Here is a 22,044-nt window from a genome sequence, read left to right as displayed (position 1 = left end):
TTTTTGTAAATTTCTATTGATGCGGACATCTAAATGTCTTTATCATCTACCTCTAAACTGATCAATGTGACTATAAGACATTAAGATATTATAAACAAATATACTGCTTTGAAATAGTGTATTGTGAAACGAGATATGAAATATAAAATGAGAATTTATTCTGCACTCATTTTAGCTGCTAAAAAACATCAAGACAACGTGATATGGGAAAATATTTTATTTCCTTCAGTTCTGGACTGTACAGTATTTTGTGTGTGATTTCATCACAGGAATCGTCAATAACATGATTGATTACTGGACCCTTCAATCAGCCTTTGGCATCGAATCCGCTGTATAAAAACACCTTCGTCGTTTCTACAGAGATCAGAGGAGGATCTTGTAATAATCGTCTCTGTAGCTGTAAAGAACGACCACAGCGACCCTGAAACACAAACACACACACACCAGCTTCAATATTAATATATTCTTATTTTCTAACTTGAGCAGAATTAAACATTTTTTTAAAGAATGTTCTTAAATGAGGAAAACCTTGAGTTAAATCCACAAATGTTAAATGTTTACTATATTTGCTGGATTGTTTCAGATATTAATAAATCAAGAAAAGCTCGTGAGGAAATTAGAAACAACTGTTTAGAGAATCCAAGAAGATCCTATAGTTCCCAAACACAGGGAAGTCACATCCGTTTCTCCAAAGAGTTACAAGAAAAATGTTAGTTAAAAACTTGAACGCATGATTGGTCGATCGCAGATGTTTTCAGCAGAAAGAGCCTTTAAAGATCAGGATCAGGTTTTATGATTCTTAATAAAAGCGTCTGGAAACATGAGCGGCTTCTGAAACACGGCCCGGTCTCGCCGTCACATTAACAAGCGTGTCTGTGAGGAGACCCGACAAAACGCTTTACAACGGCAGCTTTCCAAGATAAAAGCTGCTCGTGATTTATAGCAGTTAACCTTGGAAAACCGTTACAATATCTTTATAAACACATAAAACTCTAATTATATCATGTATTTTTACAATCAGAACAGTGTATTTATAACATTAACAAAATGAAAAATGAAAGAAAATTATTTACTTTCTACTGTAAATGAAGATATTTTGAAATACATTGGAAACAACATTAACTTCCATTGTATGGACAACAACAACAAACAAACAAACAAAGGAAGTCATCGGGAATGGAAATATGGAAATATTTGCACCTAATAAATGATAAAAACATTAATAGCCAATCAGAATCCATCCTCCTTTAACCCTCTTTGAGAGGTGGTCAAAAATAACAGGGTTTTTTCATTATTATTTCAATTAAATGAATGTAGTATATATTAGTTTGCTATTGTTTTTTATTTCTTATTTTGTATTTTATTTTATGGTGCTAAATTATATTTATACAGTAGTTATAATCCATTTATTCACTCTTTGAGCCATAAATCTTGAATGGTTTGGAGCACACACTGAAGTTTAGTGTCTTTTTAAAGACGACTCAAGGCTGATTATTGCTCAAGTGAAAAAAAAAGTTATAGAATTTTACGCTTATGAAATATGGAAAAAAAAAAAAGATTTTCAATTTTTATATGAAATACATATTTTCCAAAACATATTTTACTCTAAAACTGCAAGAAAATCACAGCCGTAACTCTAAACATGTTGTGTTCCAAAATTTAGCTTGATATTTCAAAAAATGAGCTTTCAGTCAGATTTTGTTTGGCCGCAGTACCAGAAGCTTCCACTAGATGAAATTTGTCTCGCATTCATTCCTGTTCAAGTGTGACTTTTTTTTCTCGACTGTTTAATCTTTTCGAATCATGTCCAATTTTTCGGTCAAAAATGACTGAAGAGCACCAGAGGGTTAAAGGGTTAGTTCGCCTAAAAATGATCATTCTGTCTTCGTTTAATCACCCTCATGACGTTCCAAAATTCTGCGTCTGTTTTAAAAGAAGATATTTTGAAGAATGTTGGTAATGAAGCAGCTTCAGTTTGGTTTAGTAAGCAACATTCATCAAAATATCTTCTTTTGGTCATCAGAAACAGGTTTGGAACGACATTAGTGAGAGTAAATGATCATTTTAAAGCAGGATGGATTTTCATTTGCTGTCAATGTTTTTTCGTTCATCAGCTGACAACATTGTTCTGAAAGTGACTCCACACACTCGGAGTAAACAGAGCGCTGTTATCTGATGTTGTTGGTAATCATGACAGTTATCATGCTTGATGTAAATGGACTTTTACTCGCTGGGAAAGCGGCTTGTACCTTTTGTAGATTTTGAAGTGGTGAATCTGTTCACAGATGCATTTGAGGTAGCGCTGTTTGGGCAGTCGAGAGAGAAGCGTCTTCACGCTGATGTTGAACTGCTCCTCGCCGTCAAACTGAGGAAGAAAACAGAGTTAAACACTGAAGGACGACGAGTCATATTTGATCAATGTGTGTTAAATTCATCCAGAATCAGTCTGTGTGGTTTGAGTGAAGGGTTTTTATACTTAACTATAACCTTCAACATTTTCACTATTCGAAATAAAATAAACAACTGAAATAGAATGAAATAATTTAAAACTGAAATATAAATATAGAAATATAACTATAGAATAAAATATAATGTAAAGTGAAATTTGAAAAACTGAACATTTTGAAAAACTGAAAATCTTGAAAAACTGAATCTTAAACATGAAAATGTGAAAAAATGAAAAATTTGAAAAACTAAAAATTGAAAAACTAAAATGTGAAAAATTTGAAAAATGGAACATTTTGAAAAACTGAAAATTTGAAAAAAAGTTTAACTTATTTTATTTCAGCTATTTGCCAAGGCAACATTTATCAGTTTAATTTAGTTTAACTTGATGTATTAAAATAATTAAAACTGAAAAAAAAAATGAAAATTTGAGAAACTGAAAATCTTGAAAAACATGAAAATTTGAAAAACATTAAAATTTTGAAAAACTGAAAATTGAAAAACTAAAAATTTTGAAAAACTGAAATGTGAAAAACAGAAATTTGAAAACCTTAAAAAAACATATAAACACATTTATATATATATATAAAACTTATTTTATTTCAGCTATTTGCCAAGGCAACATTTATCAATTTCATTTAGTTTAACTTGATGCACTAAAATTACTAAAACCATTAAAAAAAAATCATTACTTGAAATAAAATAAACATTAACTGAATTAAATATAATATAAAAAATTAAACTTGTTTTATTTAGTTTAACTTGATGCACTAAAATAACTCAAATTAGAACTGAAATATGAATTATAATCATATTTAAAGGGTTCGTTCACCCATAAATGAAAATAATGTCATTAATTACTCTCCCTCATGTCGTTCCACACCCGTAAGACCTTCATTCATCTTCAGAACACAAATTAAGATATTTTTGATGAAATCCGATGGCTCAGTGAGGCCTGAGCAATGACATTTCCTCTCTCAAGATCCATTAATGTACTAAAAACATCTTTAAATCAGTTCATGTGAGTACAGTGGTTCAATATTAATATTATAAAGCAATGAGAATATTTCTGGTGCACCAAAAAAACAAAATAACGACTTATTTAGTGATGGCCGATTTCAAAACACTGCTTCAGGAAGCTTCGGAGCGTTATGATTCAGTGTGTCGAATCATGATTCAGAGTGCCAAAGTCACGTGATTTCAGCAGTTTGGCGGTTTGACATGCGATCTGAATCATGATTCGACACAAAAGATTCATAACGCTCCGAATCTTCCTGAAGCAGTGTTTTGAAATCGGCCATCACTATGTAAGTCGTTATTTAGTTTTTTTGGCGCACCAAAAATATTCTCGTGGCTTTATAATATTAATATTGAACCACTGTACTCACATGAACTGATTTAAATATGTTTTTAGTACATTAATGGATCTTGAGAGAGGAAATGTCATTGCTCAGGCCTCACTGAGCCATCGGATTTCATCAAAAATATCTTAATTTGTGTTCTGAAGATGAATGAAGGTCTTACGGGTGTGGAACGACATGAGGGTGAGTAATTAATGACAGTTTTCATTTTTGGGTGAACTAACCCTTTAACTAAAACCAATAACTAGTAAAAATGACAAAAACATTTTAACAACTAAAATTAAAATAAATAAAAAACCTAATAGTTTCTCAATGACACTAAAATAAGCCTGCACGAGTGTTTCTGTCACACTGCTGAACTGGTGAGCAACTAAAGGTCTGCTTTAGTGTGAAATCTCCCATCATTCTCAGTTCCTCTGTAAACACGAACAGGCCGTTCTTCCGTTCTGGAGGAGAGGGTTTCCCTCATCACGAGGAAAGCCTGCGTCCTGCCAAGACAGGATCCCCCTCTTCCGCAGTTTTCCACTGGAATGCCTTCTATTGACTGAGAATAGCTCATAATAATAGCGGGCGGCACGAACCTCGAGGGACAGGAAGTTGATGAGCGTTTCCTTGGGCAGATCGACCTGAGGAATGCGACAGGAGAGATTGTGAAGGTCACTCCTACAGACACAATGGAGTCTTATCTGAAGAACAGCGCAATCGGACGTGGTACAATGTAAACACAGCATACCAGTCAACAGGAAGTGCTCAGAATGTGCGTTAACAGGGTGAAAGTGCCACCGAAGGACCATTGTTTTCATAATCAGGGTTTCTGCAGGTTTTACGAAGGTCCTTTTTGAGGAGTAAATGACGTCACAATACGGCTGTGAGCTGAATTACCAGCACTTCAAAACATTTTCTTTACTTTTTGATTCATTTTACTGAGAAAAATAGCTTGAATAGCCTCAAAACACTAGAATATGAAGTACCTTCCTCAATATTTCTGTCCTGTTTTCCAGTACAAACCAATGGGGTCAGAAAAATATTCTTTATTCAAAGAGAAAACAAGTTTTCATACCATATTATTGACATACATGTGTTCCTGTTTTAAGAATAAACTCAATTTTGTTCAATTTCTAAGAAAACACGACTTCTTATATTATTTTTGCGTCTCCAGTAAATATATCTTGATGTATTTTTACTGGAAAACAAGACAGAAATACTGAGGAAGCGCATGCAACGTTTAATGTCGTGACCTGGACTCGTGGAAGGGTGAATTACGACCTTCAAGGCCCTCAGAAAGCCTGATATACAGTAAGTGCATGACTGTGTTTCTGTGAACTGCTGTGATCCACAGTGACATCTGAAGCCTAACTCAGGGTTAGAGGGAGTTCTGCAAACTCTAATAACACCAAACCACTATATTCCCACATAACCACTAATTAACTAAATATGCAAACCATGTAAATCTCGCTGACAAGCGCTCCCCTCCTTTTGCTGTTTACGCTTCACTTGGAGAATCTGGCGTGTGTGTGTGTGTGTGTGTGTGTGTACATGGGGTAGCGACTAAACAGATATAACACATTATAGTTTGAAGATTACGCTCGGATCTGCACTCACGTGCCTCTGCTCTTGGTGCTGTCAAAATAAAAGTCCTGTCGCTTTCAAAATAAAGGCTTTTGCCGCAGAAAAACTTGCCGATCATTAAAATATGCCGATGTTGCCATATATTGTTCGACCACTAACGTATATCTTGAATGCAATGTAAGTTGCTTTAGATAAAAGCTTCAGCCAAATGCAGCAGTGTAAACGTGTTGATCTGAAAGCAGGAAATGACATCATGTACTTACGGCCAACACTTCGATGTCGCTGCTCTTGCTCTGTAAATTGCTGCTCAGATTCTGCAGTCGCGTCTGAATCTGAAAGACAGCATCAGATCATGTTCATAACGCACAGAAAACAGACTTTTCATCATATATACGAAACATTTCTGGTTATTATCAGTGTTGAAAACAGTTGTGCTGCTGGAAATCATCATTTTATTTGTCAGGATTATTTGATGAAGAGAAAGATTATTTATTTAAGATATAAAAACTATTTGTTGAAACTGCTCCTCGCCGTCACTGAAGGACAGGAGTCATATTTGATCATAATGTGTGTTAAATTCATCCAGAATCAGTCTGTGGTTTGAGTGAAGGGTTATTATACTTAACTAAAACCTTCAAAAACATTTTCAATATTCGAAATAGAATAAACAACTGAAATAAAATATTTTTTAAAACTTATTTTATTTTTAGCTATTTGTGAAGGCAATGTTCAATTTCATTTAGTTTAACGATGTATTAAAATAAACTGAAAAAAATTAATTTTGAAAAACTGAAAATTTTGAAAAACTGAAAATTGAAAAAACTAAAAATTTTGAAAACTTGAAATGTGAAAAACTATTTTTAAACATTTTATTTCAGCTATTTGTGAAGGCAACATTTATCTTCAAGTTTAATTTTATTTTTAAGTTTAACTTGATGTATTAAAATAACTAAAACTGAAAAAAACTGAAAATTTGAAAAACTGACAATTTTGAAAAACTAAAATTTGAAAAAAAAAAAAAAAAAAAATTTGAAAAAAAAATTGAAAAACAAAAATTTTGAAAAACTAAAAATTGAAAAAAAAAATTGAATTGAATGTGAAAAACAAAATTTTTAAAAACTGAAAATTTTGAAAAACAAAAATTTGAAAAAAAAAAAAAAATTGAAAAAAAAATTGAAAAACTGAAAATTTTGAAAAACTGAAAATTGAAAAACTAAAAATTTTGAAAACCTGAAATGTGAAAAACAATTGTTAAACATTTTATTTCAGCTATTTGTGAAGGCAACATTTATCTTCAAGTTTAATTTTATTTTTAAGTTTAACGATGTATTAAAATAACTAAAACTGAAAAAAACTGAAAATTTGAAAAACTGAAAATTTGAAAAACTGACAATTTTGAAAAACTAAAATTTGAAAAACAAAATTTTTAAAAACTGAAAATTTTGAAAAACTAAAAATTGAAAAAACAAATTGAATTTTTTTTTTGAAAAACTGAAAATTTTGAAAAACTAAAATGTGAAAAATCATTTTATTTTTTAGGATTATTTGATGAATAGAAAGATTATTTATTTGAAATATAAAAACAATCTGAAGCAGCATGATGTTTTCAACACTGATAATAATCATAAATGTTTCTTGAGCAGCAAATCATCATATTAGAATGATTTCTGAAGGATCATGTGACACTGAAGACTGGAGTAATGATGCTGAAAATTCAGCTTTGATCACAGGAATAAATTACACTTTACTATATATTCACAGAGAAAACAGCTGATTTACATTAGAATAATATTTGAATGTATTTTTGATTAAATAAATGCAGCCTCTTTCAAAAACATACTAATTATTCCACACTTCTGACCAGCAGTTTAATAAAGTTGATGGCAGGGGTTCACATTCGCATCACAGGACGGGTCTGAGTCATTATTTGGGCGTCTCTGCTGTCCTGAGGACTCACGCACGCTGAATTAAACGGCAATTGAGCTGAAATGAGCACAGAACGCTTCTCATGGGGCATCACTGAGTCAAGACTTTCTCCGTGTTTGATAGCTTGATGGAGTGTGAAAACGTCAAAGGGAAGTTTGTCAAAAGGCAACACTGGGATTGTGGAATAATGGGAAATTCATTAAATAAACAAGCGCGTGCGACTGCGAGGGGAACGTATATTCTCTACAGGCACAAGACGAGGAAGAAAACGTGTTTCCCATGATGTCAGATGTGAGATCACTGTGCAGACCTGCGTCTCGTATCTCCGGCGGGAGCTGGCGGAGACTTTTTCAGGCGTCACGAGGTTCACGTTCATGGACATGCCGGCGTTGCTCCCGTGGGACTCAGACAGACCTGACGGACACCAAACACACGAGAAGATGAAGACATGAGGCTTCATTCAAACATCTGCTGGAGACACTGTAGACTGATTTAAAAACCAACATGAAGAAGAACCATGATGAGAATATTACATTTTATAATTATAATTCCTGTCTAAAGGGCAGGAAAAGTTCTGCAAGTGTACCTGAGTTTCCCTGCGATGATCCCTTTGGATTCTGGAGAGAAGCGCTCTCAGAAATCTCTCTGATGGGCAGATATGAGAGAAAAAGACAGAAAAGCGTTAGATGTTTCCTCTGGACTCCGACACATGGTTTGCTAGGGCTGAGCACTGACACAAATTTCACAAATCAATTTGATTTCGATTCACAAGCTTGCGATTTTGATTCAATATCAATTCATTTGGCGCTATAGATAATGTTTAGTGAAGTTTTGTTTTCAACTAAAAACAGCATTAAAAGATCTTAGAGATATGGACTCATCAAAATGAGCATCAATTTAAGTTGAGAAATCAGCTCTATTGTTTACGGCTGTGAAGGTTGCCGTCTCTCACCTGTTTCTCTCCTCGGAGAGTTTGATCCGGCTCTTTTGGATGAAGTGGTCGACCAGATCCGACTCGGGAATTCTCTTCTCCGACTGACGATCTTTCTCGAAAGACTTCACCTGATGGGAAGAGAAGAGAGCCAGTCCAATCACTACACTTTAATTATTTCTACAGCGCTTTATACAATACAGATCGTTTCAAAGCAGCTTTACATTAATAAACAGGGAAATAACAGTGTTAATGGTGTGAAACTGATTCAACTTCAGCTGTAAAGCAGCTCTACATTCAGTTCAATAACAGTGTCAGTGTCGCAAAATTCATCAATTATGAAACAAATTTTCAATGATTCAATTACAGTGTTAATGTCGCAAAATTAATCAATTATGACAAATTGAATTTCAGCAGTAAAGCAGCTCTACAGAAGACAACAGTCATTATTAAGATCAATTCAGTTCAAGTTTCGTTCTCATCTGATAGTGTCAGTGCAAAATAAACAACTGAAATAAAAATATATTTTTTAAAAACTATTTTTTTTATTTTTTTTTTTTGCGAAGGCAACGTCCAATTTCATTTAGTTTAACTTGATGTATTAAAATAAACTGAAAAAAACATTTTAAAAACTGAAAATTGAAAAACTAAAAATTCTGAAAAACAAATTTGAAAAACAAATATGAAAAACTGAAAATCTAAAAAACTGATTTTTTTTAAACTTACATTTTAGCTATTTGCGAAGGCAACATGTCAATTTCATTTAGTTTAACTTGATGTATTAAAATAACTAAAATTGAAAAAAAAACTGAAAATTTGAAAAACCGAAAATTGAAAAACTGAAAATTTTAAAAAGCTGAAAATTTTGAAAAGCTGAAATTTGAAAAACTGAAAATTTTGAAAAGATGAAATTTAAAAAAAAAAAAAAAAAACTGAAAATTTTGAAAAGATGAAAAAAAAAAAAAACTGAAAATTTTGAAAAGCTGAAATTTGAAAAAAAAAAAAAAAAAAAAAAAAAAAAGGAAAAACTGAAAATTTTGAAAAGCTGAAAATTTTTTTTTTTTTTTGAAAAACTAAAATGTGAAAAATAATTTTCTTTTTCAGGATTATTTGATGAATAGAAAGATTATTTGAATTTGAATTTCAGCTGTAAAGCAGCTCTACAGAAGACAATAGCGTCTAATATTCAGATCAATTCAGTTCAAGTCTTGTTCTCATCTGATGGTGTCTGTGCAGTCAAATCTACAATATTTCTGAATATTGTCTTTTTGAACTCTAGTGCAGGTGTGGATGTGATTTACCTTCAGGTAATTTCCTTCTTTATCGGACACGAGGATCATGAAGGTGATTCCAGCTTGTCTGCAATGTTCCAGAAGAGCTTCCTGTGACTGTGGCACAAAAACACACGTTTACACACACATATCTGACTGCATTCATAAGAGTGTGTCAAAACTATTGTGTAGTCATTGTGTTTTGACGATTGATACAAGCTTATTCTGCCCAAGAATCATCCAGTAAAACACATGAGGGATTTAACAAACATTATTGTTATTATCAATGTTGAAATAAATCACATTTTACTATAAATTCACATAGAAAACAGCTATTTTAAATTGTAATAATATTTCACAATACTAGAATGTACATTTCCTGAAGAAAATGTAAATGGTGCTTGCAGTGGCAAAATTCACCACTCAGTTGCTAGGGTAACCTGGGCGGTTGCTAGGCTGTTGCTAAGGTACTGCTAGGCGGTTGCTATGGTAACCTGGGTGGTTGCTAGGCGGTTGCTAAGGTACTTGGGGTGGTTGCTAAGGTGTTGCTAGGCAGTTGCTAGGGTGTTCTGGGAGGGTGCTAGGCGGTTGCTATGGTAACCTGGGTGGTTGCTAAGGTTTTGCTAGGCATTTGCTAAGGTACTTGGGGTGGTTGCTAAGGTGTTGCTAGGGTGTTGCTAGGCGGTTGCTATGGTAACCTGGGTGGTTGCTATGGTGTTGCTAAGGCACTTGGAGTGGTTGTTAAGGTGTTGCTAGGCGGTTGCTAAGGTGTTCTGGGTGGTTGCTAGGTGGTTGCTATGGTAACCTGAGTGGTTGCAAATAAATGACACTTCTTTTAAAAACATTAATAAAATGTAATGTTTCCAAACTTTTGACAGGTACTGTAAGTGTGGTGTCTTGCCTTAAGAATGTTTAGATATTTGTACTGGAAAACAAGAACTACTGAAGAATAATGCCTTTATAATAATGATTTTTTGTTCAGACCAGCATTACACTTCATGTCTCTCTTCTTCTGTAAGGCTGTGTGTGAGAGAGACACAGATGGATACAGACAGAAAGAAAAGCGCAGGAACTGACAGAGAATAATCTACTGCGACATCAGTGTAGGTTCGACACGGGAAGCATCGATGATGTCAAACCTCTGAAGCTGTAAGCAGCCATTCACTCGTCTGTGAGTGAGAGAAGCTGATTCAACCCTGAACACAGTGTGATGTCTGTATCCGGCTCAGTCTGTGAGAAACAGACGTCTCTCTGTGCTGTATCTCACACACTCACACACACACCTTTCCAAACTGAGACTGTGAAACTGCAGCTCACAGTTCAACGACATCCAAACCCAAAAAACACACTTTCATAAACTCCACCAGCAACCAAGAACCATAAATGGACAGAAATGTTTCTATAAAACGAACTGTCAGCAGGACGCTTGGCACGCTTTCTTATTGCCTTTATTCCCTATCACGTATTTTAGTAATCATCATAAACAGGTATCACATCCTGTGAAAACTGCTTTAAAATCAGACATCGTGTTACCATGGAAATGGTCATTTAACACCTTTTAACTGGCTCCTCCCCCTAGTGGGCGGTGTCATGTTTCAATTTTTGTGAAATCAACTTCAAAATTTGGAACTTGGTTAGAAATATGGCTTTAATTTCATAGTGATTTTATAAAGTCCAAATTATTTTGTAAAATGCATATTTTGTATAAAAAATAAAATGTTTAGTACAGTATATTTGCTTTACAGTAAAATTTTTTTACTTTTGATGTGTTTGCTGATTAATATTGCCTTACTCCCTAAAAAAGTAACCAGTTACATTACTTAGTTACTTTTAAAGTAATGTTACAATATTATTTTACTCCCCAAAAAAGTAACCAATTAAATTACTTACTTTTATTTTTATTAAAGTTACTTTTAAAAAATTGTTACAATATTCCCTTGCTCCCTAAAAAGTAACGTCACGTAACTTATTACTTTTAAAAGTAACTTTTATAAAAAAGTAACTGTTACAATATTGTTACTCCCCAAAAAAGTAACCAATTACATTCGTTATTTTTTATGAAAGTTACTTTTAAAAGTAATGTTACTATATTGCCTTACCCCCATCAAGTAACGTCATGTTATTCATTTTAAAAGTAACTTTCATAAAAAATAACCGTTAGTAATATTAATATTAAAAGTAATATTATTTTACTCCCCAAAAAAGTAACCAATTACATAAGTTATTTTTATGAAAGTTACTTTTAAAAGCAGTTAAAATATTGCCTTACTCCCTAAAAAGTAACGTCATGTTATTTATTACTTTTAGAAGTAACTTTCATAAAAAGTAACTTACAATATTGCGTTACTCCCCAAAAGTAACCAATTACATTACTTAGTTACTTTTTATAATAGTCACTTTTAAAAGTAATGTTACAATATTGCCTTACTCCCTAAAAAGTAACGTCACGTTACTTATAACTTTTAAAAGTAACTTTCATAAAAAAAGTAACTTACAATATTGTTACTCCCCAAAAAAGAAACAAATGACATTATTTTTTATTTAAAGTTACAATATTGCCTTACCCCCTAAAAAAGTAACATCATGTTATTCATTTTAAAAGTAACTTTCATAAAAAGTAACTATTACACTACTTTGTTACTCCCCAAAAAAACAACCAATTACATTACTTAGTTACTTTTTTATAAAATTTACTTTTAAATGTAATGTTACAATATTGCCTTACTCCCTAAAAAGTAACGTCACGTAACTTATTACTTTTAAAAGTAACTTTCATAAAAAAGTAACTGTTACAATATTGTTACTCCCCAAAAAAGTAATCAATTACATTCGTTATTATTTATGAAAGTTACTTTTAAAAGTAATGTTACAATATTGCCTTACCCCCGTCAAGTAACATCATATTATTCATTTTAAAAGTAACTTTCATAAAAAGTAACTGTTAGTAATATTAAAAGTAATATTATTTTACTCCCCAAAAAACTAACCAATTACATTACTTAGTTATTTTTTTAAGTTACTTTAAAAGTAGTTACAATATTGCCTTGCTCTCTAAAAAGTAACGTCATGTTACTTATTACTTTTAAAAGTAACTTTCATAAAAACTGTTATAATATTGCATTTCTCCCCAAAAAAGTAACCAATTACATTACTTAGTTACTTTTTATAATAGTTACTTTCAAAACTAATGTTACAATATTGCCTTACTCTATAAAAAGTAACGTCACGTTACTTATTACTTTTAAAAGTAACTTTCATAAAAAAGTAACTTACAATATTGCGTTACTCCCCAAAAGTAACCAATTACATTCGTCATTTTTTATGAAAGTTACTTTTAAAAGTAATGTTACTATATTGCCTTACCCCCGTCAAGTAACATCATATTATTCATTTTAAAAGTAACTTTCATAAAAAGTAACTGTTAGTAATATTAAAAGTAATATTATTTTACTCCCCAAAAAACTAACCAATTACATTACTTAGTTATTTTTTTAAGTTACTTTAAAAGTAGTTACAATATTGCCTTGCTCTCTAAAAAGTAACGTCATGTTACTTATTACTTTTAAAAGTAACTTTCATAAAAACTGTTATAATATTGCATTTCTCCCCAAAAAAGTAACCAATTACATTACTTAGTTACTTTTTATAATAGTTACTTTCAAAAGTAATGTTACAATATTGCCTTACTCTATAAAAAGTAACGTCACGTTACTTATTACTTTTAAAAGTAACTTTCATAAAAAAGTAACTTACAATATTGCGTTACTCCCCAAAAGTAACCAATTACATTCGTCATTTTTTATGAAAGTTACTTTTAAAAGTAATGTTACTATATTGCCTTACCCCCATCAAGTAACGTCATGTTATTCATTTTAAAAGTAACTTTCATAAAAAAGTAACTGTTAGTAATATTAATATTAAAAGTAATATTATTTTACTCCCCAAAAAAGTAACCAATTACATAAGTTATTTTTATGAAAGTTACTTTTAAAAGTAGTTACAATATTGCCTTACTCCCTAAAAAGTAACATCATGTTAAAAAAAAGTAACTGTTATAATATTGCATTTCTCCCCAAAAAAGTAACCAATTACATTACTTAGTTACTTTTTATAAGTTACTTTCAAAAGTAATGTTACAATATTACCTTACTCTATAAAAAGTAACGTCTTATTACTTTTAAAAGTAACTTTCATAAAAAAGTAACTTAAAATATTGCGTTACTCCCCAAAAAAGTAACCAATTACATACGTTATTTTTATGCAAGTTACTTTTAAAAGTAATGTTACAATATTGCCTTACTCCCTAAAAAGTAACGTCACGTTACTTATTACTTTTAAAAGTAACTTTCATAAAAAGTAACTTACAATATTGCGTTACTCCCCAAAAAAGAAACAAATTACATTAATTATTTTTTATTTAAAAGTTACAATATTGCCTTACCCCCTAAAAAAGTAACATCATGTTATTCATTTTAAAAGTAACTTTCATAAAAAGTAACTATTACACTACTTTGTTACTCCCCCAAAAAACAACCAATTACATTACTTAGTTACTTTTTTATAAAAATTACTTTTAAAAGTAATGTTACAATATTGCCTTACTCCCTAAAAAAGTAACCAGTCATGTTACTTATAACTTGTAACTTTCATAAAAAGTAACTAAGTAATGTAATTGGTTACTTTTTTAGGCAGTAAGGCAATATTGTAACATTACTTTTAAAAGTAACTTTTTAAAAAAGTAACAGTGTCTTTTTACAAAGAGACCAACCTTAGGTCTATGTTAAAGCCGATAGTTTAAACCGCGCATCAGATCTGAGTTCAGCCGTGTGTCGTCGTCCGCTGTAGATTCAGCCTCGTGTTTTTGTGACCTCTAAAACCCGCTGCTGTGTTTGTGGACTCTGCTAACGGCGCATCCAACATCTCACAGCTTTTGGCCACATGTCCTTCATCACACCTCATGTGGAGAGAGATTTGAGCCTGTTTGTGTTGTAAAGTCAAGCACTGGAACGGTCCAGCACATGTGAGAGATGGCAGTAATCATGAGGAACGACGCTCTGCTTCATTAGCGCTGAAGCCGATCCCTCACACTGAGCGCTAATAAGCAAAATCAAGGGGTTTTTTATCTTCAGTTCTACAATGTGAACGCAGACTAACCAATCAAAACAAAATTTCATAATACTGTATGACACAGGATGTGATGACTGACCTGCGACACGTCATAGACGATGTCTGAGGAGACTCCAGCCGCCCAGAGCTTCTGAATGACTTTAATGGCTCTGCTCATGGAGGACTGACCCACAGGAACCACCAGAACGTCACAGGAGCTCACAGGAGGCTGACAGACAGACACACAGACAGTGTGATGAAACCGTTCCGGCCAATGACAGACACTCGAGACTGAAGTCTGGATCACACCGGCGTGACACTCACAGGTTCCTCCATATTCGCCACAGCGGAGCAGATCTTATCCAGAGCGATGCTGGCGCCGACTGCTGAGGGCACCGGACCGGACACCGTCGGACCATGAAACTCCATGATCTGACAATCACAAAAGCACACAATCAATCATTGTTCAATCAAGATATGTAAATGCTGGTCAGTTTTGTACAGCTGTGACTTGTGTTGGCGTTACCAGATGATCGTAGCGTCCGCCCGCTGCCAAGATGTCAGGGAACGGTCCGTTTCCGTTTCTTGATGAACGCCACAAACTGGAAAATGACGCCACAGTGATGCTGGACCTTATAGACCAAACCGAGATTCACCACCACCTACACAACACACACACACACACACACTCGGATGAAGAGGAGAACTGATTTACACTCATTTACACTCGGCTGAAGAGCCGTCACACCTGTAGTTTAACAGCCAGCTTCTTGAGGAGGCTGATGACCTCTTCTAGATCCTTCAGGCCTTGTTTGGCCATCTGAGCGACGGCTGAACTCTTCTGTTTGGTGAGCGAGTTAATGAGAGGAAGCAGCTCCTGCAAACCGCCCTTCTGCTCGATGAACTTGTACAGCGTCTGTAACTGAGACGAGCATCAACACGGGTCATGTGAGGAGTCTGCAGTTTCACTTGAGTTCAACACTTTACTTGTTCTTTATAATTAAGCCTGTCGCAATTATGGGTTAATCATCTGATCGTGGCTATTTGAGCTAATCACAATTATTTGAGTTAAATGCAATATTTGTGCAGTTTAAATTTCCATTGCCATTGAATGGAGGACGTTTATAGAAATGACATCAAATGTGCAATACTGTGTCGTCCTTCATACGAAATGAAGGATTGTGGGATTAATCAGACTGCATTATTAGAACCTTTATTATATTATATTATTATAAGCAATATTATATTATATTATATTATATTATATTATTTGACATATTTAAATAATTCATTATATAAACAATTAAATAATATATTAAAATTATTAGTAAATTAAATATTAAATAATTAAAAATATTAGTAAATATTATATTATATTATATTATATGACATATTTAAATAATTAATTATATAAACAATTAAAAAATATATTAAAATTATTAGTAAATGAAATATTATTATATTATATTATATTTATTAATTCATCATATAAACAATTTAAAAATTATTAGTAAGTTAAATATTATATTATATTAAATGACTGCATTACATGACATTATATTATATGGCATATCATATTTAAATAATTTATTACATAAACAATTTAAAATTATTAGTAAATTAAATATTATTAAATTATATTATATTATATGACATTATATGATATTTAAATAATTCATTATAAAAATAATTTAAAAAAATATTATAATTATTAGTAAATTAAATATTATATTATATCATATATTATATTTAAATAATGTATTACATAAACAATTTAAAATGATTAAAATTATTAGTAAATTAAATATTATTAAATTATATTATATTATGACATTATATGATATTTAAATAATTAATTATATAAACAATTAAACAAATATTAAAATTATTAGTAAGTTAAATATTATATGACATTATTATATGACATAATTTATTACAATTTAAAAAAATATTATAATTAGTAAATTAAATATTATATTATATTATATGACATTATATTTAAATAATTTATTACATAAATAATGTAAAATTATTATCATTATTAGTAAATTAAATATTATTAAATTATATTATATTATATTACGACATTATGATATTTAAATAATTCATTATATAAACAATTAAACAAATATTAACATTATTAGTAAATTAAATATTATATTATATTATATTTAAATAATTCATTATAAAAATAATAAAAAATATTATAATTATTAGTAAATTAAATATGACATATTATATTTAAATAATTCATTACATAAACAATTTTAAAAATAATAAAATTATTAGAAAGTTAAATATCATATGACATTATATTTTAATAATTTATTATAAAAATTATTTAAAAAAATATTATAATTAGTAAATATTATATTATATGACATATTATATTTAAATAATTTATTACATGAACAATTTAAAATTATTAAAATTATTAGTAAATTAAATATTATTAAATTATTAACATGATTAGTAAATTAAATATTATTAAATTATATTCTATTATATTATATTATGACATTATGATATTTAAATAAGTTAATTATATAAACAATTAAACAAATATTAAAATTATTAGTAAATTAAATATATTATATGACATTATATTTAAATAATTCATTATAAAAATAATTAAAAAATATTATAATTATTAGTAAATTAAATATTATATGACATTATATTTAAATCATTCATTACAAAAACAATTTTAAAAATAATAAAATAATTAGTCAGTTAAATATTATAAAATTATTAAATGTATTAAATTTTCACAGCACTGATGTAAATCATATGGGCCTATTATATACGATTCCAAGTTAAATATAAAAAATGACACATTAGGCTTACACTGTAAATGACACGAACAAAGCAGAACTGAATCATTAATGCCAATTATCTGTATGACAGTTAATCGTGATTGTCACAGATCTATATATAAAAGTATATTTAATGCATTAATTATGCACCTTATAATGCATTTAATGATCTCATGAATAATAGTAAACATGCTCATCTATTCACTGAACACCTACAGGAAGTATAATGCATTAAAACACATGACTAACAACCAATTTCAGATGCAACAAGGAGTCTGTGAGTATTATAAGGCATTTATAATTATTTATGAAGAGATATAATGCATTATAATGTATTAACGTTGAGAGCTTCAGAGAATCAAGGACGATCCCGTGACTTACGCTGTTGTTGGACAAGGAAAGGTTACAGAATTTGGCTTCCACTTCGCGCTTAGTCAGTTTTTCACTCTGCGTGTGAAGGTGAAAGAGAGAGAGACAGAAATATATTCCAGGTTACATAACAGCAGAAGCTCATGTGAACCCGGTGAACCTGAATGAGACGCGCGCTCACACACACACACACACACACACACACACACACACACACACCACATCTTAAGAGAGCAATAACACATTCAGTTTTGCATTAAAAACACGAACTCTGTTCTTCTATATGCAGACGACCTCAGTTTCAGGCAGATTATCTCACAGGCTGCTTCGTTTCCCATTAATTACTCAAACTCATCTTAAACCAGCTTTCACAGGAACTGATGTGGCGCATTAACCCCTGCCGTAGTGTCACATGTGATCGTGTTTCTCACCATGGCGTCACACAGTATGTTGGAGGCCTGAGTGAGTTTATCTTCAGGAACTCCACTGTGAAGCAGGACGGCCCTCAGCAGACTCGTGTGGTTCAGGTGGACGGTGTAGTTCCTGTCCTGTAGCGCGCTGAACTCCTGTATGACCTCAGAGACGGTGTAGATGGCCTCGGCCTCAGGAAGCAGACTGTTGCTGATGGGAATGACGATGTCAAACGCACACTCCAGAAGTTCTCTGGGATGAGCCCGATCCAGCTTCCTCGGCCTGTAAACGCGCTCGATACTGTACCTGCGGTCACATGTTATAGATTACTGTACGACTGATCACATCTGAAACGCTCATGTGTACTGGCCGCTCAAAAGTCTGGAATAATTAGGATTTTTGATCAAAAATACAGTAAAAAAATCTAATATTTTTACAATGTAAATCAGCTGTTTTCTATGTGAATATATTTTAAACTGTAATTTATTCCTGTGATCAAAGCTGCATTTTCAGCATCATTACTGTGAGCAGCGTATTAGAATGATTTCTGAAGGATCATGTGACACTAATGTCATATAATATATGACATTATATTTTATGACATATATTATATTATATGACAATATATTATATTTAATTCACTATATAAACAATTAAAAAATTATTACAATTATTTGTAAAGTTAAATATTATATTATATGACTTTATTACATTACATGATATTATATTATGTTATTTTACAAGACATTATATTAAATAACATTATATTTTATTTAAATATTTCATTACATAACCAATTAGTAAATATTAAATTATTAAAACTATTAGTAAATTAAATTATTATTATATTAAATTATATTACATGACATATTTAAATAATTAATTATATAAACAATTTGTAAAACTATTAGTAAATTAAATATTATTAAATTCTTAAAATTAGTAAATTAAATATTATTAAATTATATTATTATATGACATTATATTTTATTTAAATAATTGAATAAACAATTTTTTTTAAATGATTAGTAAATTAAATATTATATTTTATTATATGACATTATATTATATTTAAATAATTCATATAAACAATTTAAAATTATTAAAATTATTAGTAAATTAAATATTAAATTTAAATATTATTAAATTATATTATATTATATTATATTTAAACAATTCATTAAAAAAAACTATAAAAAAATTATTAAAATTATTAGTAAATTAAATATGACATATTTAAATAATTCATTATATAAACAATTTAAAAAATATTAAAATTATTAGTAAATTAAATATTATATTCTATTATATGACATTATATTATATTTAAATAATTCATTATATAAACAATTTAAAAATAAAAAAAAATATTAGTAAGTTAAATATTATACGACATTATTTTATGAGACATTATATTATATTTAAATAATTCATTACATAACCAATTTAAAAATTAATAAAATTATTAGTAAATTAAATATTATTAAATTTACTAATAATTACAGGAATAAATGTAATTTATTTTAATTTTCAGCATCCGTCGTCAGACAGAAATGTGATCATCATATTAGAATGATTTCTGAAGGATCATGTGACACTAACGATGCTGAAAATTCAGCTTTGATCACAGGAATAAATTACAGTTTAAAATATATTCACATATAAAACAGCTGATTTACATTGTAAAAACATTACGCAATTTTTTCAGTATTTTTGATCAAATAAACGCAGCCTCTGTGAGCAGAAGAGACGTCTTCTTCTCAAAAACACTGAAAAAATCTTAATTAATCCATGTACAACAATAGACTAAAATACAGAATTCATCTGTGAATCGTTGGACAGTAATTCCCGAAATTCAAAGTACCTTTTGAGATGTGAAATGTTGTTTCTGGCCACAAATCTGGCAAACGCCAGCTGATGAGAGAGAAGGAGAGAGAGAAATGCTTTAAAAAAAACCTGATTTAGACTGTTTTTATGCATATGACTCTGTGACTCACTCGTGGGTTTGGCACGAGAGAACGATTCACTCACTCTCAGATCGTACGGCAGAGACACCAGCATGCCGCTGTGATCCATGAAACACGCCGTCTCACATCCTTCATACAGACGTCTGTTCCTGGGCAAGAGCAGCGGCGTCTGGAGTCGAACCGCACCTGACAAACAGACCATCATCACAACATCACACGCTTCAGTACACTGGATCATTCAGGATGAACCAGTTCAAAAGACTCATCAAATGATTCATTTGATTCATTTCTCAGTAGTGTTCACAGAAGTCCAAATTTTTTAGCATAGTAGCCAAATACATTTGTAAACTTTTACCAGTGTTGTTGGTTACCTAACATGATTCAGTTCAGCAAATTGGATCATTCAATAAAAAAAGAAAGATTCACTGAGAAATTGATTCACTTAGAAGTCCATACTTTGTAGCACAGTATCCAAATACTTTCGCAAAATGTTACCACTGATGTTGAGGAACTAACAACATGATTCAGTTTTGCAAATTGGATCATTCAGAAAGTTAATTTCAATGAACCAGTTTAAATGACTCATCAAATGATTCATTTGATTCATTAGTCAATAGTGTTCACAGAAGCCCAAATTTTTTAGCATAGTAGCCAAATACATTTGTAAACTTTTACCAGTGTTGTTGCTTAACTAACAACATGATTCAGTTCAGCAAATTGGATCATTCAGAAAGTTCATTTTAAATGAATCAGTTCAAAAGACTCAACAAATGATTCATTTGATTCACTAAATAACATTCCTAGAAGTCAATATTTTGTGGCAGAGTAACTTTGCAAATTTTAATCAGTGTTGGTTAACAAACAACATGATTCATTTCGCTAACTGGATCACTCAGAAAGTGATTCAGCAATTCATTTGACTCACTCAAGTGTTCTAAAAAAGTGCGTATTTTGCAGTGTAGTGTACATTAGTGTAATGTACTTCTGCAAAATTTTACCAGTGTTTTTGATAAACTAACAACATGATTCGGTTTCGCAAATTGGATCATTCTAAAAGTTCAATTTCAGTGAACCAGTTCAAAAGATTCATCAAATGATTCATTTGATTCATTTCTCAATAGTGTTCACAGAAGCCCATATTTTTTTAGCATAGTAGCCAAATACATTTGTAAACTTTTACCAGTGTTGTTGCTTAACTAACAACATGATTCAGTTTAGCAAATTGGATCATTCAGAAAGTTCATTTCAATAAAACATTTCAAAAGACTCATCAAATGATTCACTTGATTCATTATTCAATGTTCCCAGAAGTCCAAACTGTAGCTGCTTAGCCAAATAATTTTGCAAAAAGTGTACCAGTTTGTTTTTAATTAACTAACATGACTTAGTTGATATAAAATATAAAAAATAAATAAATAAATAAATAAATAAATATAAAAGAAAGATTCACAGATTTGATTCACTTAATTGTTCACAGAAGTCCATACTTTGTAGGGTAGTATCCAACTACTTTTGCAAAATGTTTCCATTTTGTTGAGTAACCAACAACATGATTCAGTTTCACAAATTGGATCATTCAGAAAGTTAATTTCAATTAATCAGACTCATCAAATGATTCATTTGATTCACTCAATAATGTTCCCAGTAGTCTATACTTAGTACGTAGTGTAGTAACCAACTATTTCTGCAAAATGTTCCCAGTGGTTTTGAGTAACTAACAAACAACATGACTCAGTTTTGCAAATTGGATCATTCAGAAAGTTAATTTCAATTAATCAGACTCATCAAATGATTCATTTGATTCACTCAATAACGTTCCCAGTAGTCTATACTTAGTACGTAGTGTAGTAACCAACTATTTCTTGCAAAATG

At 30.8% G+C, this 22,044-nt stretch overlaps 1 protein-coding gene across 1 annotated transcript in view; it reads right to left on the bottom strand.

The window, feature by feature from the left end:
* Positions 1–202: 202 nt before the first annotated feature.
* The window catches only part of eif2ak4 (eukaryotic translation initiation factor 2 alpha kinase 4), a 45,194-nt gene continuing 23,352 nt past the window's right edge, over positions 203–22,044 (bottom strand). The window contains 17 exon segments of the mRNA XM_048192104.1: positions 203–421; positions 2,250–2,365; positions 4,388–4,432; positions 5,639–5,707; positions 7,612–7,715; positions 7,888–7,946; positions 8,254–8,363; positions 9,534–9,620; positions 14,710–14,838; positions 14,934–15,041; positions 15,136–15,174; positions 15,176–15,271; positions 15,358–15,531; positions 17,807–17,872; positions 18,226–18,511; positions 20,070–20,119; positions 20,237–20,358. Coding sequence (XP_048048061.1) covers positions 364–421; positions 2,250–2,365; positions 4,388–4,432; positions 5,639–5,707; positions 7,612–7,715; positions 7,888–7,946; positions 8,254–8,363; positions 9,534–9,620; positions 14,710–14,838; positions 14,934–15,041; positions 15,136–15,174; positions 15,176–15,271; positions 15,358–15,531; positions 17,807–17,872; positions 18,226–18,511; positions 20,070–20,119; positions 20,237–20,358 — 1,718 coding nt within the window. The 3' untranslated portion in view covers positions 203–363.

Source organism: Megalobrama amblycephala, linkage group LG5, assembly GCF_018812025.1.
Source record: "Megalobrama amblycephala isolate DHTTF-2021 linkage group LG5, ASM1881202v1, whole genome shotgun sequence".
Taxonomy (NCBI): Eukaryota; Metazoa; Chordata; class Actinopteri; order Cypriniformes; family Xenocyprididae; genus Megalobrama; species Megalobrama amblycephala.
Note: the sequence above shows the minus strand (reverse complement) of the source record. Positions and strands in the feature narration are given on the sequence as shown.